The following is a 26,726-nucleotide window of genomic DNA, read 5'->3' as shown; positions in this document are numbered from 1 at the left end:
GCTTGCAAAACTTGTTAATTAGACTCTCCTACAGGTTCCTTAGAGAAGAGGGTCCAGCTTTGCAGCTGCTCCGTGTACCTACAAGGAGTTTTCATCTCTCCCACAGCCTTGTAGTTAAGCACTTTGTCTTCCTTGGGAGCTATAATAAATCTTTTGTCCATAGGAGCCAAAACTGCTGAGGGAGTGGGAAGGGGAAAGACAGCCTACAGCAGACAATTATTTGGCAATCTGTGTGTGAGGAAAGATTTCTTGTTTTCAATTCCTCATGCATGGGATTTATTTATACTTCATTAACCAGTCCAATTAAACAGATTACTTTTTTTGGTCAAAGTATATTTAAGTTATAAAATACAAAGTCCTGTTAAGTTCTGGGTTTTGAGGGATATTGTATAATGTTTCACATCTTTAAAGTTTCTTTACGTTGTTCCTTTTTTTAATAAAATTTGGGGGTTATTTGATTTGGTTTGATTTGGGTTTTTATTGATGGTGTAGTATGTAAGGAAAGCCAGGTGTGTAGTGGAATTTGTCTTGCCTGTATCCTAGCATTTGCAGTTCTCATCATCCTTGATGTTGGTTTAGGAGGTCACTGGGCTCTTGCTGAGGTTCAGGCTCCTTTCCAGTGCAGGTTATGACAGCTGTAATTTAAAACTTTCTCAAAAGTTTGAGTAGGTGTAGCAGAAACAAAGTGGTATGCTTCTCTCACAGCAGTCTGAAATAATTCCTTCTTTTTGATTGTTCAGTTTTTTTTTTTTTGTTTTTTTTTTTTTTTTTTTTTTTTTTTTTTTTTTTTACTATTTTACGAATACTCCTTTCACCCAGGAAAAAGCTAAGAAATTTTCACCTAGGTCTGGGAGTGAAAAGGTTCTGCAAAATCTATTTTTCTTTTTGTTTTTGTCTGCTAAAGAATTAAACAAAATGCCACAAACCCATTCTTCTTGCAATTAAATGCAAGAATTTTGAATGAAGCACCTTGTTCATACACCTGGATGCAGTCAGGGATCTGACATGACTTGAAAATGGCTGCTTAATTAGAGTTAGAGTAATTTAATTCAATTTAATGATTTTTTAACCACTTGCTTAATTAGCCATCCAGATTACCTACTGCTACCTACTGGCGAGGTGTAGCTTGTGGGAAATGTGTTTGTGTGTATTTAGTGCAAGGGATTTTTTTGTTTGTTTGTTTGGGTTTTTTTTTTTGTTTTTTGTTTTTTTTTTTTAAGAATGTACTTGACTTTTGAATTTGTCTTAAATCACTGTCAGATAAATATGGGGTTCAACTAAATAATATGTTTACTTAGCACTGATTGCTATTCCTGAATGGTTGTTAGGGCTGTATTTTGTGGAAGCATTCATATGCATATATATTCTACTAACAGTGTGCTGTGCAACTGGATTTTTAAAACTCATGATAGAGTCATCATATAGAACATAGCGACTTGCCTTTAATAATGAGATGTACTTTTATGAAACAGCTGAATCTCACTTTGGTTGTCAAGCTGTAATCTACTGTTTCTGAAGAGTGATGTAAAACATAGTGACCCTGCATGACCTATTTGAATTTATGCTTCAGTCCCTATTTCAGTTATTTATTTATCTGACTAGACTTGTAAAACTTTTTCTACTTTTTTTTTTCTAGGGTGGAGAGAGGAAGTTTATACAGCTGAACATCCTTAACTTTAAACTGTTCCTTCAGAAAGAATTTGTATAGCAGCTAAAACTTGTAGATGAAAGCAACTAACTATTTCAGCAAGCATACCGTAAAATTGGAAATGTGGAACATTTTTATCTAGGTGTGTTTGCCAATCCAGATGTTGCTCTTTCATTATGATTTTCTGCTGTGCTCTAGGAAAAAAGCATATTGCCATGCTGCTTTAATGTGCTTTCACCATTATGTTGGATTGGCAACGTGTGGTATCATTGAAGCTTTCTGTAGGAAACTTGCTCTAGACACCCACTTTCATCTGTGAGAGTTTGCAGCTTGTCTGTTAGGTTAGTTTTTTTATATTTGTTCAACTGCTTCTTTCCTTCATGTGGAAGGGAGGAAGGGGGAGCACAACTCTGATAATGCACTGCCAAATTTCAAGCAGCTATGGCTTTTAAAAACCCACATACAGTTCCCCCCTTATGGGGAAGAATCCAAAACAATTCTTCCAGCAATAACCTCTGTCTTGCTCAGGCGATTCTGTCTGCTGTGTTGTGTTGAGCTGTCCTAGTATGTGTCCTGCAAGGCTGAAGTACAATTTAGAGTTTGGTTGATGGCTGTACTTGTGCATAGGATAATGGTGGTATTTCTGCTACCCAGTGCGGACCCATGGTGATAGGATGGTGGAGTTTTAATGAATGACTTTGCATGCCTAATTATGATTTTGCACAATCCGTTTTTACAAATGGTTCTCCTGGTGATAATATTAAAATAGGCAGTGGTCAGAGGAATCTGCTCTTGTATGAACGTGTTGCTGATCTAGTTATGTGGAGATGTAGTTAATATAACATGATACACAACTTAGTTTTTGGTGAACGTTTGTTCTGTTGTTCAGTGGTCAGATTTAGGCTTACTTCTAAGTTTAGAGAAACAGTTAGAAAGGTTCCCTTAAGTGGCTGTTAATCTTTTTTAGAGCTTGAGGGCTAAATCCTCAAAGACTGATAGGGGTATGCAAATTCAGTTGTGACTTGCCTGCCAGTGAGCTGAATGGTATCAAGTTGGAATCTTACTTTCTTTCTTTTTTGTTTAGATATTGAAGAAGAATAAAAAGCTCCTCAAAGGTTTGGAAGGTTGAATGTGATCAGCATGAAGAGCTTAAAAGCAAAGTTCAGGAAGAGTGACGTAAGTACTTCTGCTATGTTTGACTGCTGGTTTTCATGCTGGAAACAAGTTCTTCACTCCCACCTTGATAAGCTTGTAGGTTAATGAATTACAGAGAAGAAAGCACAAAGGCAACATCTGAGTACAGTATGGAGTAGGCTGTTTCTATTTGTAGAGCTATTGTATGTTATGCAGATTAGCAGTGTTTTACTACCTTGGTCCCCATAGCTGAATCATGCACGTCTGCGGGGTCTGCAGAACTTCTGTTAGATTGTGCTGGTGCCTAGATTGGAACTTTGTTCCAGGTTTAGGATTAAGCCTCGTAAGGACTTTACTACCCAATCATATTTCAGTCTAAACCTAATACCGTTCTTATCAGTGTGGTGTTTGAGCACTTAACATGTCTCCCCAGTCTGTGGCAGGGTTTCTTTGTCAGCAAGAATACAGGAACCAGCTGAGCAATTAGGGCAGCTGTGGTTTTTCAGTTCTAGTGTGACAGGAGGGGTGGATTTGAGGCTTGAGCAGTGGGGAAGGAGGACATAAATGGGGAGGTTCTCAGGAGAATCTCCAGAACAGCATTTAGAGAGACATTAGGCTGCACATAATCTTGGTTGTTGTAGAAGTATTGATGGATACCCAAACTTTGACTATTTGAAATATTACTTACTAATGTATGTATGCAATACTAAGGAAGTATTGCTTACAAACTTTGAAGTATTGTTTACTATTGTATAGTAAACAATACTTCCCTTGGAGCAGTGGAACTGCTGCAGTCTAGTCCTGTTCTTGTCCTACTACTCATCCCAGGTTTTTGTGTCACTAGTAAGAAGTCTGTGAAATAGGTGGGTTTGTGTTTGACTTTCCAGATATTGTGTGGAATTTTTAACAAATACTCATGATCTGTGGATAATGTAGTGTTTCATTCTTCATCCTAATTTTTGTGCCCTTTTGAAAGAGGTTATGTATTGTTTGTCATCGCCAGATTTGCATGGGGTCCTGGGGCAGCCATGTTGGAGGAAGATGCTTAGGTGTGAAAATGGAGTGTCTTAAGAAGTTTTGATGTTCAGGAGTAAAGTTACACAGTGCACTGAGTGGGTGTTTTGATGTAAAGATGGTGTCACAGCACACCATTAGAGTAATGTGTCTTTAGCCAGCTTGCAGTGCACATCAGTAGCAGAAGGTAGAGTTACTGTTGTGGTGTGACTGCAGATGTGCTGGCTACTTCTAAGAAGGAATTTTGAGCTGTGGGTTAGCATTTGGTGCAGCTGCTGAATTGGTGTCCTTGCAGCAGCACTGGTGGATGCTTCACTCCTTCAGTTTAGCAAGAGGTATTTCTTAAAAGACTCCCTCTATAAGCAAGCTAAATATGTAAACCAACCTTTGCTTTCTAGAATATCGAGAATATTCCAGAAATCTTCTAATTTTGGGTGCAGAGGGAAACACTTTTCACTGCTTAAGCAGTATTTGATTTTGCTGGTTGCCAGATTGAATCAGCCAGTGGCACAGTGTCTTGTGCCACTTCACAACAAATAAAAATAAAATCACAAGTCTCTGGTATCCCGTCTCACTGAACTTGCCTTTCAGTTTAGAACTGCTAGTTCCATGGTCAGATTTTGTTGCTCCTGTTGCAGTGAGCAGCAGCAATTGCTATTTTGAGTTCACCCACACCACTAAAACTCTTTATAGGCATCTGCTTGGGTAATGAGAGCGGTCTGCTGGCTAATACATGAACACACTTGGAAGTTAGGTGTGCCCATGTGTTAGGATGACTTCATTCACACTTTTATGCTGCTTGGCTGGGCTGCTGCTCTAGAGCAAAGGCTAAGTGACATGTGTGATGAAACCAGACCTTGCTGTAGGGGTTCAGCCACTGTCATAAATTGCGCTGGTTCACTTATTCCTCACTTATCTAGCCCTGATAGCTTGTGTACGCCTCTCCCCAAAATCAAGGGCAGTCTGAACGTAATTGCTGTTTTGATACTACTGCTGTCTACTGGCTGGAGACAAGGTTGACCGCAAAGGATTTTTCAGATACCTAAAATTTAGATATGCATCTCTTAGAGCACAACAGTCTAAATCCATGACAGTCTGGTTTCCTCTGTTTTGAAGCCAAGCCTTAAGGGCATAATTCAAGGCAACCAACTGGAGCTGTCCTATATTTTGTGCAAGATAAGCAAGGAAAATTCTCTTCAGTTTCCAGAAGCTGCTTTTAGTTACAGATTTTGAGGGGGAGAAAAAGGATGTCTTTTTAATAGGAATTGGTTCTATTCGGTCTCAATTTATAAGATGTGATAACTGCTCTTGGATTGGGGATGAGGGTAAAGTCAGAAGTGGTGGACTGAGTATTTTTTTCATTGCTCTCTAAAAGAAATCTTTAATGTATTGTGTTTTAGAACTGAAGATGTCTTAGGGTAAGGAAGAATACCTCTGTCATTGTTAGCATTAAAAAATAAGGAGTAGGAAGAGTAGGAGGTAAGTCTTCAAGATGTGCATGAGAAACAGGAATTACAAACAATTCTCCAGCAGTAGGTCTGATAACATAAAACTCTGTACAGGAATGATGACCACGAAGGAAATTTCTGATGTATTGAAGAAGCTCTCCAGGCTTTCCTGAAGTGGCTGAATTAAAAATGAGTTCAACTGCTGATATTCATGTATATTTCTTGTGTCCCTGCCAGAAGGCATTGCTTTGGTGCTCAAAACATGCCATTCTTGATGCCTGTGAAAGGAATGGCCTTGCTCACTCTATTTCCACATCTGCTCTTCTCATTTTGAGGGTATCTGACCCTGCAGTGAGCCAGTTCAAGGACAAGAAGTGATGGAAAAATACTTTGTGGGGTGAGTGTCAGATGGGTAACTCTCTGCTCTGTGTTACGGTAGGGTCAGCCTTGGGAGGAATGGTGGAAGTAGGAGGAACAGCAGGTCATAATTTTCTCTGGTTGTTGCTTGGTTTAGTTCCATTGTCAGATCACACCCTGAGAATACTGGTGCAAAAAGCACAAGGGTGGGCATGCCAGCACAGGAGTTGCATGAATGTACAAGTAAATAAGGCTGCTAATTTAAATATTTAGCAGGATTGATATAGTCCACAGCTGAGAGATGACAGTATGACTCTTAAATGAAGGGAGACTCCTCACTTCATGGTTTTGCTGTATCCCTGTATTTCACCTGATTTACTGTGTGTGAAGCCAGCCCCATTAACTGGAGAATCCTTTGTCCTTGACACACTTAATCGCTGTGAAATCCTTCCTGGGGGTGACTGTTGCCATGTGAACACGTGTGTTTGGAGAGAAGGAATGAGATTTATCGCTCTGTCACAAATGACTATTGTCAAACCATGATGTGTAGTCACAGGAGGATGCTTGTAGACTGGGAATCTGTGAACAGGGTGCCTGGGTGGGAGCAAATGCCAAGACTGGAAGCTAAGCAGTGGTTGTGCACACTTAAAGAATGTGTAGACAACAGAAACCACAGTCATGTCTTGACAAAGCAGCAAGTCTCTTCTGTCTGAGAAGCTGTATTTTTTCTACACTCCTCATCTCTTGCTTCTCATTATCAAACTCAAAACCTACCATTAAACACATAAAAGCTGACCACCTAAAAGGATGGCCATTTTAATTGTTGCTAGAGGCTATCACATGTAATACTTGAAAAAGTTGCTATAGTAATACCAGGAGCTATCACTTCAGAGCTGAATTTGTTTATATATAGTCCATAGTTTATTCACACAGTGGAGAATGAATGTCTCTGCCCAGTAAGACCTAAGTTCTTCATAGTTTCTGCTTAGAAAAGCAGATTTTGAAAAATTACAATTAAAAATATAGCTACTGATGTCTTATTAAGCCTCTAATATTTGAGATTGTAGTGTTTTCTGTAGTAACTAGTCAGTTTGTGGCCTGACTTCAAAAGCATCTAGAACCTTAAACAGTGGCAAAGTGAATTTTCAAATGCGTGAAGATTAAGCCTGTCTCAACATGTTTTGCCTGCTTCTTAAAAATGAAGAGGTTCTCGTCAACATTTTCAGGCACCTACACATATTTAAGTATGTAGCTCTTGATACAAGGATAATGTAAGTGTGTAAGTGGTTTATTCAGGTAGACTGGCTTTTAACCATGTTCTTGGTTACTCCAGAAAAGGCATATTGTGTGAAGGCTCTCATTGTTGGATTGTTTTCACTGTCTGAAGCCTGTAGGCAAAAACTGAAAAGCTTTAGGACCCTTTTCTGTAAGTATTGAAGATCATCTGAAAAACACATACTGCAATTTGACAGAGACCAGTGTTCTTCTAATTGCTATCTTGTCGAATGGACAAGAAGATTAGAATTGGGATTTGTTTCCAAATACTATCAATACTGAATAATTAAAATAGTAGAGTGTCTTCAACATTGAAAATTGACTGTGCAGTTCACCAAAAAAGGTAACTAATGTCAGAAGCAGAGCCGAGACAAGCTGGGATTCCCCAGTGCTACTTACCAGCTTTAACTTCTGGTATTTCTGGAAGTGCCTGTATGTTGTACTATTACATGGGTGTTGAGAAGTTTGCAGTTCTAATGAAAATTTCTGCTTTTTGGCCTTTGCTGTAGTCATTGTTCCATAAATCTCAAAATGATGAAGCAGTTAGGTATGTTGTAGTATAAAATCTTAGTCTTAATCTAGACACTGTGCTAATTAAGTCTTGGCATTTTTTTTAGTGCCAAATGTTTGAAGTAGTGAGTTACATTTAGCAGTTTCTGAAGTATAAAAAGCTAACCTACTTGAGGGTTTGGAATGGAAAGATTGCTGGGATACATTAAATTAAAATCCGTGTTCTTGTGTGTTCCGGGCTGAATGTGTGGGAGAACAAAACTTGGGTGGGGCAACTTGAAAAGTAATAAAGCAGGATCTCTTGCAAACAGCCCTTAAATTGCTCTGGCCATTGAAAGCTACAATTAACCTAAAAAGTAGCATGGGATTCAAATTTGCAGTATCTGCTTTGTACATAGATACTTTCTTTCAGGGTAATTGTGACAGAAGACCACCACATACCGAGTTTTCTGGCAAAAAAAAAAAAAAAAAAAAAAATGAAATGGCAGTGTTGTTTGACCATTGTGCACAATTATTTAGAAAATGAACTACTGAAGCTTGCTTTTATTTCAGTATCCTGCTTTTATTGTGTGTTGGATTGAATCAGGCTGAAGCACATCATCATGTCTGTAGCTTTTGCTCAGTTTATGCTGTTCTTCAGTAGTAATCTCTGATTCCACTATACTGTGTGTGTTGGCGGGTTGATCTCTGGAGCATACAGATTGCCATCAACCAGTTCTTCTTGGGAATGGGAAATTGAACCTTCTTTCCCTCTTGAAACAGGTGCTGTGGTTCCTGATTCTCCCTCCCTCTGTCAGGAGCCAAGAGTTTTACCTTCCACCCCATGTTCTGCTATTTGTCTTCATGCCTCCAGTTCTGAGCATACTCTGTGCTCTACTCAGCTTGCTCTGCTTTGTCCAGGAAAGAAATTAAACATGTTCTGAGTATATTAGAGTAAGACCTGCTGATGGTTCCAGTCAGTTCAGGGTGAACCTCTTGCCATCAGGTAGTGTATTTTCTTTATTATTCACAATAGAAGCGTCCTCAGAGTAGATATAAAATAATTTTGTTCAGGTGAACTATAATTCTGGTGTGCAGTAGCCCTCTGAGAGGGGGCCAATATCAACCCAAAAGTTATGTAGCATCTCTTTTAATAGTGAAAAGAAAATGTAGTGGAGAAGACAAGTGAAGACTGACAAATAAGGGTGTGGGAAAACAGAAAGGATGCAAGAAGGTCTGAAAGGGAGAAGAAAGGACGGACAGTTGGAAGGGTCAGAGTTACTATTTTGGTAGCTGTTCTGGGAGAAGAAACAACTGGGCTGCTGTGGGTTGCCTGTTGATCATCTGTCTCTGGATGGGAAAGTATGAGAAGTGTTTAAGGCTAAATAACTTGCAGATATTCTGTAAACCACCTGCAGCATCTCCAAACGTTTGAGTCAGAAAGGAGAGGGAATTGGTTAAATGAGAACTGTGCTGTGGTGTTTGGAATTACAGTAGACAAACCTGGGTTGGAGTTAGTTTACTTTGAATAACCACATGGTTATTTCCTTAAACAGGATTATGAAATGGGAATGAGTAGGAAGAAGAAAGGCAAATTGGCATATACAAACTGGAGAAAACTAGTATTTTTGAATCTATTGGTAACAAGAAAGGAATCTTTTTGTGTAGAAACATTTCTTTTATGTCCCTTTAAGGAGAGCACAAAAGTTCAAAGGCCTTCCAACTTTGGAAGAGTTGGAAAAAAAACATTTGTAATTTTTTCATTTATTTGTTTATCTTTCGTAAGATTTAAATGTAAAGTAAAATAAATTTTGAAATTATAAATGAGCAGTCTGTGTGTCCTTACTGTGGTACACTATATCCCTTCTTCCTTTTTGGCACTGCTCGTGCCTGATCTGATATGAAGTTGTCTGTTAAAACTCATGTGAAAGAGAGGATTTTAAGGAATGGCCCAGTCTTTATGTTTGAAGGCTTTTGTTTTTTCTTTTGTTGTTAGTGAAGACAGTTTGCGATGAATATCTGCTGTAATATTGTCTAGGGAATATAATACCCATACTCTTTATTTTAGTGGAGATTTGAGCCTTTTCATTCTGTGCTTGTATTTTGGTAGACTGTGAGAGATACAAGAAGAGAACAAATGCTAAGGAGAGAGTCAGACTGAAAGAGGTGTGTTAAATACCTTATTCCAGAAATGTGTTCTAGTGCTATTCTTCAAGAAGCTGTTCTGATTGTGTGTAGTCCAGGAAAATATCCAGAATTAGGGACATGTCAAATCCTTTTTTGCTTCCTTGCACATTGTCACATATGAGGTATGCTGGATATACAGCTCATACATGCTCTGAATATCTGTGAAGCTAAAGCATAGAGAAGGATCACTGTGTCAGTGGCCATTCTTCCCTGGAAATGGGAAGTCTGGACTTGTGTAGTTGTTCTGACGTCTGAAAAACTATTTTGCCTATTTCAAGACCTAAATGATTTGGACAAAGCTACAGGCTTAAGCTTTTAAAAATACTGTTAGCATTGAGCTGGCAAAAGCCATCATAGTGAAATGTCTTTTAACTGCAGCTTCAGGATGTCTTAATTTCTTAGATTCTCAGTTTAAATCCATATTTATTGTTACTGCAGGTGCTATCTCTTCCAGTATTTAGGTTGTTATGTGGATTCCATAGTTGACCTTGAAGTATTTTGAGGTAGAAAACTCTTTAAGTAGTGCTCTTATTCCATGTGACACTACTGCTACTTTCTACTGTTTGGATTTTGAGGGGTGGCATTGTATAATTAGCAAAATATAATCTGAAACTGGCTAAATTTACTTCTGTATGGCTAAATTTACTCCTGTCTGAGGACTCTCATTCCCCAGATATGCTGCATGTGAGTGTCTCAGATTAAATACACAGCTGACTGTCCAGAACACTTGCATTGACTTGATTGCAGTGATAGGAGCAAAGGTATTTTAATAACTTTGCAAATGGTGTGGTTGCCAATGCGTATATATGTGCCTGACATAGCTGTGTGGCTCAGTTCATGGGTGCATATCTCTCCTCTTTCATCTTTGCTTCTTTGCTGTGTGTGGTGGAGGAATATTGCCAACTTGGGTAACCTGTCTGGTTATCCAGAGCCTGAAACAGGGCCCTTTGAAGTCAGAAGAAAGACTTCAGTCTGCTTGAAAAAGCATTGAATCAAGAATGAAAACCAAAATGCTGGCTCCATGGATGCACATGGCTGGCTCCAGTGAGGGATGGATTTCCCCTCAGTGTAGCATTAAAATACACTTGGATATTGAAGATGCTGAGATTGGCAGGTTATCGAACAGTGGCTTCTTTTTGGGGTCTAGAGGACGTTGCGTTTTTGTTCCTTTCCTCCAGCTTTTTTTTCTTTGGGGGATGATTACTTATGGCATGATGTGACTCTGTTTGACAGGAGCAATGGCAACCCACTACATCTAGTTTCAGTCTACCCTCTTTTAATTTAAACCCACTGTCCTTGGCCTTATTGCCACAGGTCTGGAGAAAAAGTCCTTCCCCATTGTTCTTTACTGGCGGCCTTAAAGTATGAAAAGGCCACTTAAAGTAAACTATTCTGGAGCCTTCTCTTCTCCAGGCTTAGCAACCCCATCTCTCTCAGCTTGTCCTCAAAGGAGAGGTGCTCCAGTCCTTTGATCTCCAGCAGGTCCCTGTCCCTCCCGTGCTGGGAGCCCAGCTCTGGATGCAGTGCTCCAGGTGGGTCTCAGCAGAGCAGAGCAGAGGGGCAGAATCCCCTCCCTGCCCTGCTGCCCACGGGGCTCTGGATGCAGCCCAGGACACGTTTGGCTCTCTGGGCTGGCAGTGCCATGGCCGGGGCATGTGCAGCCTCTCACCCACAGCACCCCCAAGCCCTTCTGGGCAGGGCTGCTCTGGGGCTGTTCATGCCCAGCCTGGGCTGGTACTGGGGATTACCCTGACCCAGGTGCAGCACCAGCACTTGGCCTTCTTCACCTCATGAGGCTCCCACAGACCTGCTTCTTGAGCTTGTCTAGGTCCCTCTGGATGGCACCAGTCAAACACACCTCTTGGTATGGTGTCATCTGTAAATTTGCTGAGAGTGCCCTGGATCACACTGTCTGTGTCACAAATGGAGACGCTGTGCAGTACTGGTCCCAGTACAGACCTCTGAGGGAAACCACTCATCACTGATCCCCATCTGGACATGGAGACATTGATGACTGCTTCCTGGATGTGGCCATCCAGCCGATTTGTTATCCACAGACAATCCATCAGAGCCATGTGTCTCCAGTTGAGAGAGCAGGACTTTGGGAGAGGCCATGTGTTGATGACACATTATTGATTATTTCTCTGTGCTTATCAGGGGAAGAAGCAGGACCCTTTTCTTTAATTCCTTCACTGTGGCTAAGGGAACCTGAGCAGTATACCATGGGCTTGTGCCTTACATTGTTGAGAAAGACTACAAGTTCAAACTGTCTTGGAGGTGTTACTGGCATGTTACTGTGTAACAGCATATTTAAGGATGGGATTCTTGTGGATTTCATTTTGACCACCCAATTGTATTCCTGTCCCACTTGGTCAAACAGCCTGTTGCTGTCTAATTTTGCTGGATTTGTCTCACAGCTCTGGATTTGTCTCCAGTCCTGTGTCAAAGTGTGATAAATGCAGCAGGCAGGAGGTATGCATTCCTGCAGCCCTGGTGTTGCAAACAGGGCTGTGCATGTGAAGTGCTGCACAGCAAGAAGCTGCCCTAGGCTTCGTGTTGGGCAGCAATTTTTTTTTTCCAGTAGTGAATACCACTTCTTAATGCATATGTTGTTTGCTTGTAAACTTGGAGTTGCTCAGTGTGTTTTGGTTTTTTTTCTCGTAGTGTAGGTTCCTTGTGTGCAAGCCAGGTCTCGCTTCAGCTGGATTGCTGTGCTGGTTATTTACCATGTTGTGCACTCAAGAGGAAGGTTGTGTTTCCATGTGTTTGTGAGGAACATTAGCTCAGATTAATGTCACAGCAAAAAGATCTTGAAAGTTTCCAGTGGTGATGCACTGCAGCTATCTCCATTTACTCAGAAGATGGTAAGACGCATAAGGTCAGATGTAGGCTGTTGGTATTTTATGTTTGTGAGTAATTTTGCTTTCCTTAGAGGGTCATTTAAGGAAAAAAAATAATTTATATTAATTTATATTGTTTTCTAAACTGTGATATAGTGAATGGGATGGGACAAGTATGAGCAGTGTGTGGGGAAAATGTGGAGAAAATAAGTTACTTCTGTTGAAGGGTGGCCACTGTTTTTTGTTGAAATGCTTGGGATTTTGGGATAATACATGGTATGTTTTTTTCTCATTGTTATGTGTGATGCTTGCTCAGTCATTACACATGTGGTGGTAAACTCCAAAGCTTCTTTGTTATTTTCTTTTTTTAATTTAGTCTAGTTTGGGGAGCATGGACACTCCTCTGGCCATAGAAGTTTGTGTCCAGACTCTTCTCATTCACTGCGTCTTTGCGTAGTTTTGGCAAATGAGCAGCTATGGCTGCTGTTTCACCCTGTAAAATACACAGTATCTCTGTCATTTAGCCGTGCAGTGTTGAGGGGAGGGCGCCCAGTCCAATTTGAGAATTTCTGATGCAAAATGGAAGAACATGAAGTAAGTGTTCTTCAGAGACCAGGAAGGTGAGTTTAGCAAATTAACTTCTAGCTGAAATGTACTTGTCATTTTCAGTGTGTTTCTCCTGCTAGCATAAGAATGTAATTATTATACCCTGGAACTCCATAAAAGGGAGTTTCCATGCCTGGGTTTTAGATTTATCATATGCTTCCTGCCGCTTCCAAACCCAAACTATCATGATACTTTTAGATGAAGATCAAGTAACTTTATTGTTTATTCTAAATGCTAAGATACCTGTTTGCTGCAGTGGTGACTGTGATTGTATCAGCCTGTAAGCTAACAAGAAAAAAGCCTGCTATCTAGAAATTGTGCATAAATATTACTTAACGACAAATATCTTCCTGCTCTCTGGCAGTAGCAATTCTTCCACTCATTTTTGTCTCCTGGGTAGCTCCCATAGTTTTAATAACTGTGGCTGGGGCAGAATTTTAATTTTCTTAAATTTATGTTTCTGTTTTAAACACTGATAGTTTTTCTGATATTTGGTTCACTTCCTCCCACCTCCACTGGCCTGTAAATTACTTTAGCAGTGCTCAGGATCTTCAGTTTTATGAAAGTAGGATTGTTTCAGCTCTGTACACAAGGCAAACACAATTAGAAAATTACGTCCTTTGACATAAGAAAAAGAACCTTGTATGTGGTACAGATACTGAAGGTGGCTGTAAACAAACTTAGTATAATCTCATGGCGGGGGAGGAATGGACATTGCAAATCTTGCCATTGGAATGTATTTAAGCTGCTAGTTGAAAATCATGAGAACTGCCAATGCAATGCAGTAAAGGAAGGAAAGGTCAGGAGATTGGAAAAAAGGCTCAACCCCTCATCTTTCAATGTGATTTTTTGCAGCCTTGTGCAGGGGCTTATTATCCTACTTTCATACTTTAAAAGTAAGGGAGAGGTGTGGAAAAATATTTCCGTGGGGCAGTTGTTGTGGATAGAATAGTAATTCTGCAGTGCTCAAATACTTTGGAAACATGTGGACTGTGTAAATTCCCTTTAAGGAAAGACAAGCAGCTTCTACTGTACCCAGGCTAACTTTTGGAGTTCTAGATAGCTTGGGTTTCACCAGACTCTTCTGACTTTGGTGTGTCAGCTGTGGTGACCAAGAAGAACCAAACTCTATCTCTTGAGCCTCCCCCATTTAAAATCTGTTGGTATTTAGTGTTGCACACTGCTGGAGATCAGACCTGCTTTGCAGAGCATTTGTTTATCCCAAATATGTGTAATAGAACTGCATGAGGGTTCCATTAGTAAGATTCAGAGGGGTGACTTTAAATATAGAAGTTGTAAATGCCCCTGACGATAGTCTCCTTTAATGATCTTTTCTGAGAAGTTGAGACCTATGTTAATGGTGACAGGGTGCTGAGGGCTTTGTGGGATCACATCTTTCACATTTTAGTAGTTCAGCTGTAGGATTACACACAGGTTTTGTCAATGCATGATCATGCTCTGACCTAGAACATGTCCCCTCCTGCTTTCAGTGTGTGTGTGAGATTTTGGATGAATTGTCAGTTTTCACACACAGCTGAAATGCATCTTCTTTTCAAGTATGTTTGAGTAATCCATAGTGATTAAGCAAAACAAGTAGGAAAGAATGTGATCTTGTTGTATGCCATGATTGTAATGACCCCCTCTTTGCAATAAATCAGTTGTTTGTCAGAAGACTCATGTCTGCATAAGCACACGACATTGCTGCAGACAGGAAGTGCCCTAGTCTGTTGACCTCGTCTCCCAGGGAAAATCAAAAGTTCTCATTAAATTAAAAAAAATAACAAAACCAAGAAAAACTCCCCCAACTTGTCTTAGTGGAAGATGAAGGCAATAATATGTATAACCTCTTTCTTTTCAGTTGTTTATGAATGTGCAATCTGATATTTAAATTGCTTTTAAAACCTTTTTAATGCAGCTGAAAGGAGTGAGGTCACATATATTTTCTTAGGGTTATATTACACTCCACAAGGGTGAACAGGAAATGGTTTAAAGGAATGCCAAGAAGCCCCTATTCCCTAACCAATTCCCTTGTTTTTTCTTAACCAGCTTTATTTCACACTGCATTGCTTCAGCTGCTGTGAGCATTTCTGGGTTGAGTATAGGGACAGGTTTTGGTGTGTTCTTAAGTTACATCACTCAAGTTCCTCTGCCTGCATTTTAAAGAAGAAAACTGCCTGGATTCTAAATACAACTGTATACAGACTAAGTATGGTGAAACAGAGATCTTGCTATGTGCATTTCTGATCTGTTAGAAGTGGTATGTGTGCTAACTTATTGGCAATGTGAAAAGAATATTCATCACAATTTCCAATTATTACCACTGTCCTCAGGAATTTGCCTGTGAATTTTTGCAGTACTATCCTCATTCATTGACTTTATTTCTTGAATTCTTTTTCTTCTGATTCTAGATAGGTTTTCTTCAAAGCAGACTTTTTTTTTGTCATCAAGTCTAAGTATAGAAATTTGAAAGAAACATGTTGCCAAATCCATGCTCTTACAAACTATCAACCTCCCATGCTCAAAAAACCCAAAACCCAAACCAAAACAAAAAACCCCATCAAAAGCTCAAATCCAGATTTAAGTGTTTCTATATCATACACTAACTGAAATATTTAAAGACCGTTTGTCACTTCATTGGTTTTGCTTGTCACCTAGACTATTCAGTTAATTAACACAAAGAAACACCTTGTAGAAAAGAAATTTTGGAAGTAGATATTTCAAAGAGCTGCAAGGAATGTAGCTTGTTTTGTGGAGTGATCTGTACACAGCATGAACTTGGGCTTCCTGCTATTCATAGGTGAGGTAAGTCCCTTCCTCTATGGGGAAGGTTACTTGCTCTAGAGCAAGTCACTCCTTCCTGAGGCTTTGAACAGAAGCAGTGAAGGTTCTCCTAATACCTGTTTTCTGATCTAAAAGCTCATAGTCTGATTCTAGGGGTGCATTTAGTGGTTGGTTAATAGGGCAAATCTTGAAAACATTCACAATGTGTACCAGAGTGCTGCCACAATGAACATCCAAGGCTAGACCAGAAATGTACTAAATTCTTTCACAGAGCGTGTGTGATGTGGATTTTTTATAGTCTTGTCTCTTCACAAGTCATTTCAAACACATGCACGTTAAGTGTAAGTTTCAAAACGAACCTACTGCTGATCTTAAAATGTCCTTAAATAGTCACATTAGGCATTATCCTGGGCTCTTTCAAACTTCGATATCAACCCAGGATATCTAAAGTATGACAAAACTAGATAAGCTGACCAATAGTGTTGGTACATGACCAGGAGTTTAAATGTACTAATCTCCAGCTCCTGTCCTATTAGGAATATGCAGTTGTAGCTTCTGGACACTGTGATTTGGCTTCCCAGGGTTCAGCAGCTTTGCTGACCACCAGGATTAGGTATCTCTTATAACAGTGTTTACAGAAGTCAGAAATATTTGCACAACAGTAATTATTAAAAAGGGCTAGGAGCTGTGGTTATGAAATCCATCACTCATACCAATAATTAACACTGAATGGTTGTGTAGAAGGCATGTAGTATGCTAAGAATCTACAGCTGGGACTGAGTGCCTGCTACATGAGATCAAAACCATGGTTGTTGAATACTGTAACTTATTAAATGTGGGGACAGGACCTTATAATGTAATTAGAGGGTCTTCTTCAGTCTTTCTGATATTTGTAATTCTAGGCTTAATGGTTTTTTTCGTGCAATTAATCCTTATCAAATGTGTGATTTGTTGCACCTTGGGTTTGTAAGGCAAGACTCAAAATTATAGATCTTCTGGTGTTACATCCCTTGCTCACCCTGCATTTCTGATCAGTTTTCTGTTTGTTCCTGGGCTCTTTTGGTAGGGGAAGACACCAACAGAGAAGACTGCCTACCATTTTTCTTTCTACTTCAGGAGTACTCTGGCAAAGTCCACTTGAGATCTTTTCTGGATCTTTACCACTACTTGCTTCCTGCATGGGGGGAGAGGTCACTTCAGTCTCTCTTTTTGGGAAAAGGGTTAAGACATTTGAGATTACCTGGCATTGCTGAGCCCTGGAGAAAAGTTCTTGGTTGGAAGCAAAACAAACAGAAAAACTAAAGGAAAAAAGAATATGTCTCTTAACATGGAGTCTGAGTTTTATTTGAAATAGAAAAATAGAAACTTGCACTGACATGAATCATCATCATCCATGTTCTGTTCCTTGTTTTCTCTTCAGCTGATAGTGGGTGGAGTTCAAAAGTATTTCAAGCTAAACTAACTTCAGAAGACACCAATTTGGGATTGCGTTACCATCGGCCTGAGCCTCCATTGTCCTCCTGCAGCTTTGAGGATCTTTTTGGCATTTCTTCATGTGGGTTTTTCACACTGCCCTTGAGGCATTGTGCTTACCAACAGATCTTAGTTGTTGTTGCTGCTATAATGGAAAGCATTGCTGCTAAGCCGTGCCTTCTTCCCTCTTTCCATATCCCTTTGCTGTTCCCTGCAAGCTTATTGTGTGTATGTCTGTACCACAGAAAGCTTGCACTGGGCCAGGATCTTGCTATGCTTAATGCTGTTATTTTTATCTTCCCTTCTTGCCTTTCCAGTTTGAGGGGTTCTTCTTTTATGAGGCTTTGTTCTAAAATGAAAGCCGCGTTTCCCACTTACAAAGTACCAAATGCAGATGATCATACCTTAAAAGAGACACTGTGCTCGTTTGTGGAGCAGCGGGTAAAACATGATTTGTGCTACGCAGACATGCTGAACATTAATAAATTCCAATCACCCAAGTCGATGAAAGACACACATTATCTGTTTCTGGCAAGAATTATATTGCATCTAATTAGGCCCAACTTTAGAACATAGCATTTCACGAGGAAAGTTAATTACAATGCCTTTAGTCTTTGTTACAAGAAAGCAGTGGTGGAGAAAATCAGCAGTTGACGTTAATTTGTTCTCTTACTTAATCAGTCTTTTAGTATGTAAGCTTGTCAGGACTGCCATGCACAGCAATTTTTTTGGGAAGAATGTAATTTCAGCTGATGAAAATGACAAAGAATCTCATTTCCAGTAGTGGAAAGCAATGTAGTTCTCCCTCCTCAATGACTCAATACAGAGTGCTTTTAAGGGAGTTAATCAACTAATTTCTTTTGTATGCAAAGTGAGGGTTGGAGTTGCTGCCATTGGTGTTAAAAAGTACCAAACACGTTCTATTTGTCATCTCTCTTACCTTCCTTCTTGATCCCCCAATTTAAACCATTTGTCTGAGAAAAAAGATTCTCCCTGATTGATGTTGGAGCTATCGCTACATACCCTGCAGAAGGTGTGAGAAAGTAAGGTTACCCATTTAGGAAACATCTTAAGAGCCTTTACAATTTTTCTTGGGATTGGGCAGAATCAGTCTTAGGCTCCTTAGATTTCACGAGGTCCTTTGTGAGAAGCAGAACTAGAGAAGTGGGGCATCCCTGCACGGTTGCTTTGTACTCCTCCACTTTATCACAGTACTTGTGGTTTTTCACTCTGGCCTTCAGTGTCTGCCTTTTCTGCTCTTTTTCTGACCTCTGTGCAGAGGCAGCTCTCTCCCATCACTCTCTCCAGGGTCCCCCGTGTGCCTGCCAGGCATCACACAGTGTCTGCTGGGGCTGTCCCACATTACTAAAGCAGGTAGTGCAGGTAGCTCTCTGGCATTTGAGAGATCAAACACGACTGCTAAGCTCATGATGCAGACTTTGGTGGAAGCACAGTATTATTCTTGTCAATATAATCCGTTTTTCATGAAACTTGCATGAGTGTATTTATCTTGGAGACTGCTTTCTAGATTTTGGTAATCTTGGAGTAGGTATACTGGTATGAAATGATTGCATAAATCTCTGGGGGGTTGGGGAGGGGGAGGAAATGGCACTAAATTAAATTTTATTTCTAGAGGAGCAATTCTGCAACAAGAAGAGGACCCTCAAACCTGTATTGCTGAGTTTGCTAAAACCAGCTTTGTCAAGGGATGAAGGTTTCTTTTAGTCACAAAGTAGTGCTAACAGAAAGCCACCAGCTGGGTCCTGTTTCTAAAGCTGACAATTTGTATTCAAGTATAGGGATGTGATTTCTTCCTGTGCTGAATAAACTTGTTAGGAGATTGATTGAACCATGTAAAATAGTTGGAATTATGAAAGTAGTGTTGCATTGAATTTGTGTAATTAAAGCTACCTAACATGTCTGTTCTGGAGACTGTCTTTCTTTTGTCAAGCATCTGGCTATCCTTGCAATTTGAGAATAATTAAGTTTAGACTTTTTTTTTCCTCTAGTGCTTTGTGCAATGGCACTTTCAACCCTGACGGAAATGTTAGGATAAACTGAACTCTGACACTTCTCTGCCTGCACTGTTTCTAATAAAAGAAGTAGACCTCTGCCTTTTGCAACATTACAATATTTTTTTCCTATCTGATCTCATGTATGTTATGCTGGTAGGTGTAACCTCTTGCAAAGAAGAGTCATACTTTGTCACTGTGAATGTTTTGAGAACTTGGATGATAGAACATGCATCCTGTTTCTTGCTACTTTTACACTGTTTATTCAGACAAAAACCGAAAGAATAAGGTATTTTGTCTTTATCATAATTGTGCTTTGTTGTATACTACAAATTTTCCAGCTTCACCCTTCAGAGGTTATTTATTCTCACGTGTCTGAGAATGCTTGTGCAGGAATGCTGTCTGCCTGGTGCCTGCTCTGTCCAGGCTGTTGCCTCCTCCATTCTGTCAGGGTAGCAGAGGTTTTAGGGGAGGAAGCTATTGAGATGCCTTGTTTTCAGGAAATGTCACCAGTTTTTTGCCAAAAAACTGGCAGTCATTAAACAATTTTCATGCAAAATCTGCATTTTCTGTATGGGAGATACATACTGCTTTCTCAGGAGCTCTTCCCATGAGCCCATTACCTGGGCAGGGTGCTGTAGCCTAGCGAACAGGCAAAATGTCTTACTGTGATAGCAAATCTGTCTGACAGGTTCTTGCATCTCAGACAAAACGCAAGTGAGGGTGGGACAAATTCTGCAACACAGGTTCTGTGGAGCTTGGAAGCTGCTCCACAGATGCTCTTTCTGTGAGAAATGAGCTCTTTGTGGTCTTATTTGGCTTTGCTTGTCTTCCCCTCTGTCTTCTGACACCAGCAAGCAAGATGCTCCACTGTAGGGTATTGACACTGATATCGCACAGATGTAATGACTTTCATAATCTCTCTTAAGCACACATGTGAATCTAAGTGAAAAAAAAAAAGGAGTAGATGAATGAAAACAGTGGAATTAGTTTATAAGACAATGAGATTTTCCCTCTTCTGGGGGGCATTGTTGGGACTTGTAGCAAAATGCATCCAACCACAGTCTTCATGGCTTTGAGGAATATAATACGTGGTTGTGATACCATCTCATTTGAGCTGTACTGTTTCTGCTTGGGGTGCTTCAATAGTGCAGTTGTTTTGTGAGCCTGGGATGCTCTCTGAGTCATCTGTGGCAGAGCAAAGACTGCAGCAGGAAAGTATTTTCAAAAAGTAAATCTTGAAAACTTGGATTCAGTGGTAAAAGCAGGACTTTGCAATGCTGCCCTTTGTAAAATACAAGCAGCCTGCAAAGCCCTGACTGCACAGATTTCTTTTTCCTTCGTTGCTTCTAAGCTGGGTTGGGTTTGCAAGAAAAAGCTCTGGTTCCCATTGTCATCTGAAATATGAACTCTGCTTTACATTCCTGACCTGTAACAGAGCTATTTCAAAACCATGCTTTTTCTCCTCCAAAACAGCATGTGTTGAATTATAATGGCCCATCCTGCAATGCAGACATTTTAATTTTCAACAGGCATGAACGTCTGCAAGGAGGTGAAAGTTCAGGGTGCGGGGGGAAGGCTAACTCAGAAAATATGAACAGAAATATGTTCCGTTCCCAACCCTCAGTTCTTTAGAGCATTCTCACCAAAAGAAATTAAAACCAGAAAGAATTTTAAAACGATTTTTATCTTGAGAAGAACTTGATGTCTGTTTGAGGTTTGGAATGTAAGTCATGAATAAAAAGCCATCTTATTTTTGTGTACAACTTCACAGTGTTTCCCTTCACAGTGGAGGGAAAATGCACCTTTCAAGTCTAAAAATCGGTCTGTAATTATGTGTAATATGCAAAGATGACAGTCTTGCTTAGCCTTGATAGTTTGCCCTATGGGAAGGGAAACCTTCTGCAGCCAGTGTTCTCCTTTGTAAACACTTGACATTCTTCAAGCCTTGTAAAGCATGTTGTCTGCAAGTTGTGTGTGCTGTTGAGTTGGTTAACTTCAGCTCCTGAAGTATCTGTTGCTCACTGCTCTGCTGGTTCTTCTGCGGGCAGAAGAGGAGCATTTCCCTAGTGGAAGATAAGTTTATTTTGGTGTGGTGTTGTTGCAGATTTTTGTAGCTCAGGGACTGAGCAGCATGAGAGGTAAGTAAGGTATCAATTGTACTTCTGATAAAACATAAGGGTTGAGAGCTGGAGAGCGAAATTGGGAGCTAGTAACTAAAGAGCTTAAGCTGTGGTGATGGATTGACTTTCGTACAGTTCTGGAAAGAACTGCTTGACTTCCCGAGAGAAGAGGGACATCAACTCAGTTTTTTTGCCAAAGCTTATCCACTGCCTGAATGCTGTGTGTCACCAGGTTAGCAGAGACACCATGGATCACCCGTAGCTCCTCAGGCAGTCTTACGGAGCAGGAGGGTGTTACAAGTGCTAACAAAATAGGGAACATGTCTCTGCTGAAAGGATCTAGAAGTCCTTTTTGACAACACTGTGTGCAGAACTGAGGTGAGGCAGTGGAGCTGTCTGTTTTCCTAGAGCCTGATTTATGCAGGAATTCACTTCTGACAATTTGGTGATAAACATGCTTTTCTTAAAAAAATTAAAAAGTGTAAGTGTCACATATGTTCTGATATGAGTAGGTGAGCTGCATGGATGCAGTAAGAAAGGGCAGAAACTTAAATATGGGTACATGTGTCTGTTCTGAAGAAATGTGCTAAAATAGGAGGAAATTGTAAAATCAATGCAATGAATTCTAAACATATGCTATTTTCCTTGTTGTGACCAGCCTGTAGCTTTTGTTGACCTTACTCTAGTTTATTGATTATCCTTGAGATGTACATGTGCCTCAATAATGGGGGAAAATTGGGTTCACATTCCCTGTGGCAGTTTTAAAATACATACGTGGAAGTGTGTGCTTTTTTCTTTTTTATTGAGTGGTTATAAACTTTACCTTTCCCCCCAGTCTGTGTTCACAGATTGACTGTGAAGTGAATAGTTTGCAAAGAGTTAATCTTTTTGCCATGTTGAATACCAGCTAACCCAGCTGTGTGGAACACAGGTAAACACAGAGCAGTACAGCTCAGTCTGGCTTACTGTGGAAAAGGTCGCTGGATAATGCTCCCCATCCTCCCACCTAAACAGTTAAGGAAACTGGAATGCTTAACCATGCAAACCAGATACAATTGTAGTATTTGAATGGATTCTTTGCCTTTTTTTTTTTTTTTTTTTTAGCTGTTGGTGCAAGAAATGCCCTTTTATGCTGTCTTCAGAAACAAAAGAAGAACAAAAGTATTCTCGAATACTGTGCATCATCACAGATGTGTTGAGCTCTTGTTTTCATAGATCCTTCCAGTTCTTCTGTGACTGTGTTTATTACAGGGCTTCACAGTTTATTTCCCAGATACAAATGATTTTAGGTTCAGTTTAGAAGGGGCAATTTCAAGATGAGTCTGCTGTTCTGTTATATTAAAAGTAAACATGAGTATTTGTTCCAGCATGTGTCCCAAAATACAAATCCTCCATCCCAGAGATTATATTAAACCAATTAAATAATTGGTACATTTTCTACATTTGGTGAGAAGAAAGCCTACTTAAATGAATAATTTTGGTATGATACCTACTTGTTATCTGTACAATCCCTAACAAAAGCAAGCAAGCAAACAAACCCCCCTGTGTGTACAGAAGCCTTCTATCATACCATGGCATTAATACTCACGCATGGAGTAGGATCTGGACACAATTACTTTCTCTTTTACTTCATGTTGAAATTCTAGCTATGCTGGGAGAGTAGTTGAAGTATGCACTAATTTGGTATTTCTTTTGTTTGCTGTCCTTGTGTTTTGCTCAAGTACATAGAAATTGACTGACTGTATACAAAAGAGTGAAAAATTTTGGTAAAATACATCTTGAGAGTTCTGCCAGAGCTGTCTGGGAGTGATCTCCAAGGTAACCAAGATTTTCCTGACTCAGTAGCAGTTTCTAAAATAAGAGTTGGGAGTGGCTGCATTGGTGCAGTAGCAAGAAATATAGTTTTTTATTGAGCTCAAGTAATTAGCTCTCGGGTTTCAGTCCAGTGTTTTCTATAGGGATCATCCATGTGAGACAGGCTCTGCCACATCTCTGAAAGTGTTCAGAATTCACTCCCAAGCTGCCAAGGTCAGAAGAGACCATGTCTTGAAATGTGGTTAACTTCTTGGTTGAGAATAAATATTTTCAATGCTAGTCTCCACAGTGATTGCTCTTTCAGCCAACTGAAAAGCGGTGTCAGCTTGGTTTGGTGGGCAGTGCATATGCAGACAGAGGAATACATAATGAAACCTGGAGTTTTGCAGGCTAATAATATACGTCTTAAACATAATAATTTTTGATGGCTTAAAAGTAATAAAAATGTTGCACTGCAGCACCTGACTTTTGTACTTCTACTTACATACAATTATTTGTATTGCCTTTTTAATTTTGTTTTCCAATCTCATGCAAACAGTATATGGATCATAAACAACATGGTATATTATTTTGGACTTTACACTGAAATTCCATCGTTTCTGTCTGCAAAATTGTGATGTCTCTTCAAATAGCAGTGGCATGACTGGCTATAGTGCTTGAGGTAACTTAGAGCATGTATACTGTGTCAGGATGTATGGACTGCGTTGATAAAGCTCAGTTAGACTGGCTGGCATCCACTTTCCACTTCAGTTTTCCTGTCTGACATTAAATGTTTGGAAAACTTTTTGCATAGGCATAGAAATAAAAGAATGACGCATTCTAAAATAAAACAAAGCTAAGGAAGTGGCTAGCTACCCATGAAGCTCAATATTAATCTAAAACCTCTATTTCCAAATAATGTAATATTCTCAGAATGTTTCTCATTTGCCAGAATGTTTGCTGCCTTCATTAAAAAAAAAAAAAGCAAAACAACTACCAAAAAATACCCCCAAAATAACTAAAAAAAAAACCCCACACCAAAACAATATACTAAAACAAAACGACATTTGGAATGGTGGAATTCATTTCCTTCATTTATACCTGATGTTGATTCTTTCTTTTAATTTACAGAGTGAAAAGCTATTGTGTAAAAGCAGTTTTTAATATGCTATGGAAGCTGCAGGTAACCACCAAGCAGTCACAAAGCCTTGGCCCAAGGTTTGATGTCTTGTTCAGTCAGGAGCATTTGCCTAAAAGAAAGTGGCATTGGAGATGGCCAGGCTGTAGTGAGCCCGGTTTTACAAGGGGGAGCACAATGAAACCAGTTCAGTGGCTGGGCAGGCATTCAGCAAGCAGCCTGAGGCAACGTGTTGTGTCAGGGACTGAGTACAAAGCCTTGGACAGCTGCAGCACAGAGGTTTAATTTATAGTGACGTTGCAAGAGCGAGTGCCAAAACTTTCCTCATTCCTAAGGAAACACTTTCCAGTGCATAATCGTTCAGTCTTGTAGAGCTCTTTAGAGATGCTGAAGAGCATTTTGAGCCTTTTCTTCTCAAGCAGATAGCAATGTTCTGTGGTGAGATTATGGGCGAATTGTCTGTTCACACTTTACTGTAATTTCTGCAGTCACTACGGTAAAATTACTCCCAGATTTTGCTAATAGCAGTATCTTCACTGCAACTCCTGGAGGATTAACAGGAGGTTGATGCCATTTTCTTAGCTTTGTCAGCCTCTTCCCATTCAAATAACATAGCCGGCCAAAATCTTGAAAATTTGATTTCTCAGAAGTAATTGCAGGGCTGTTGTGAAATACTATGTGGAGCTTTCCAAATAGAAGGCCTTGATTTTTTAATTTCTTTTCCCTTAGGGCAGTGAAGATTTTTAGAAGGATTAAACAAAATTGAAAAGTGGTGATTGATAATTCAACAGTTACAAACAATATTCTTTCATTTGTATGAGGGCTCTTGAGAGCTTCCTTTTCAAATCCATGTTTAGGTAAATAAGCTATTTAGCTTTCAAAATGGCTGGTTCGACAAATAATTCAATAATGGGATGTGCATAGCATAACATATATTTAACATAAGAGATGGTAGTCTACTGAAATTGTATCCTTCCGTGGTAAAGATGTGTCCTCAGCCCATGTCAGAATGACCTTTTTTATCCATGCTGAGGTTTTTTATTCAAGCCATGAATTAAAGTGTGGCTGTAGCCTGTCCTTGGTTTAGACTTAGTCCCTTGACGCAAGTTACCATTAAAATCTCTTGCCAGAAGATTATAGAAATTGGTGGCTGGGGCCTGAGAAGACCATACAATCAAAAGTATTCCAGCTTTTTGCCTGTGTGGTTAAGACAGCATGGCCAAATCTGGTGGCTTTAAACTGCTTTTGCTCTGCCATCTTTTAAAAATGTTTGTCTCGTGATACAGAGCTGGCATGTTGAATTCAAGATTGCTGCCTTGTTTTCCTTCATTGTCTTGGGATACTCGAGAAAGAGTGGAGGGATCTGTACAGCCCTGTTTTGTGGAGGTTGCTTCAGCATAGGAGTTCCTTGCTTAGGACTGTGCTTGTTGATGAGGTGAAGCACACACCTTCAGTTAGCAGGTACCTTCAGGGTAGCAGTTCTGCATTTTTCCTTTCTACTTTCTACCTGTCACTACTGAAGAAAAGCAGTGTTGTCACGTGTGGTTAGCCACTGGTTTAGGGCAGTGTTTGTAGCCTGACTTGGTCCTGGTGCCTATCAGGCTGTACAGACACCAATATGTTGTTGGTTTTTCTTCTGCAGGGCAGGGGAGGGAATAGGAGCTGTGGCACAAAAAATCCCAAGGGAGCTAAGCAAATTTCTGGTCTGTTATGACCAGAACACTCAGTTTGAGGATCCATAGTCTTTTTTTTTCCCAGCACTGACTGCTGGGGTATATCTAGGGAAGAGAAAGCACTGAGCAAGTGTGTACGACACTTCTCCTTAATACTTTCCTAGCTGCTCAGTAGTTTCAACTCAAGCAGTTTCCTGCACATGGGGAAACTCTTTTCCAGAGTGGAGGTGAACCTTTCTGCCTGATGTTTGATCGGTCCCTCCCTGAACCCACATAAACCTGTTTGGAACATCCTTGGAAAGGACTTCCAAAAGTCCAGTGCTGTTTGTTGCTGTACTTTGACCTGGTTCCACCTTTATGTGATAGTCTCTCATCTGTGCTGTGACAGTTGATCCCCGTTCACCTCCCCCCACATCAGTGCTTTTTGTCATCTTTGTGTCCCCCTTAGTTTAACTAGGCTGAGGTACCTTAGCCAGTTTGATCTCCATACAACTGTTGTTTTGGATGATCTTCACCCTTCTGAAATCTTTCTAATGCAGCTCTAACGCAGTTTTAAAGAAAGAGACCAACACTGCACATTGGTGAATACAGTCCATAATTGTTGTGTTTCCTTCTTTATGCTTCTGCCTGATGATTCCTAACACTTTGATTTCATATTAATTGGACTGGGACTCGGGAAGCATGGATACATTTCCTGGTTCTCTTCCGTGGGCTCTTGGCTTCTTAGCTTCTGC

At 40.1% G+C, this 26,726-nt stretch overlaps 1 protein-coding gene across 5 annotated transcripts in view; it reads left to right on the top strand.

The window, feature by feature from the left end:
• RAI14 (retinoic acid induced 14) overlaps window positions 1-26,726 on the top strand; it is an 85,891-nt gene that overhangs the window by 7,841 nt on the left and 51,324 nt on the right. For 3 of the 5 annotated variants that reach the window (XM_041490199.1, XM_041490195.1, XM_041490198.1), the window contains exons 2-3: window positions 1,637-1,790; window positions 2,733-2,824. In XM_041490199.1, coding sequence (XP_041346133.1) covers window positions 2,789-2,824 — 36 coding nt within the window. In that variant the 5' untranslated portion in view covers window positions 1,637-1,790; window positions 2,733-2,788. The remainder of the gene's footprint in view (window positions 1-1,636; window positions 1,791-2,732; window positions 2,825-26,726) is intronic. The other 2 variants (XM_041490196.1, XM_041490197.1) reach the window with 1 other exon arrangement.

This window comes from Pyrgilauda ruficollis, unplaced genomic scaffold, assembly GCF_017590135.1.
Source record: "Pyrgilauda ruficollis isolate IOZ18807 unplaced genomic scaffold, ASM1759013v1 scaffold120, whole genome shotgun sequence".
Taxonomy (NCBI): domain Eukaryota; kingdom Metazoa; phylum Chordata; class Aves; order Passeriformes; family Passeridae; genus Pyrgilauda; species Pyrgilauda ruficollis.
The sequence above is the reverse complement of the archived record's forward strand: the minus strand, read 5'-3'. Positions and strand labels throughout refer to the sequence as shown.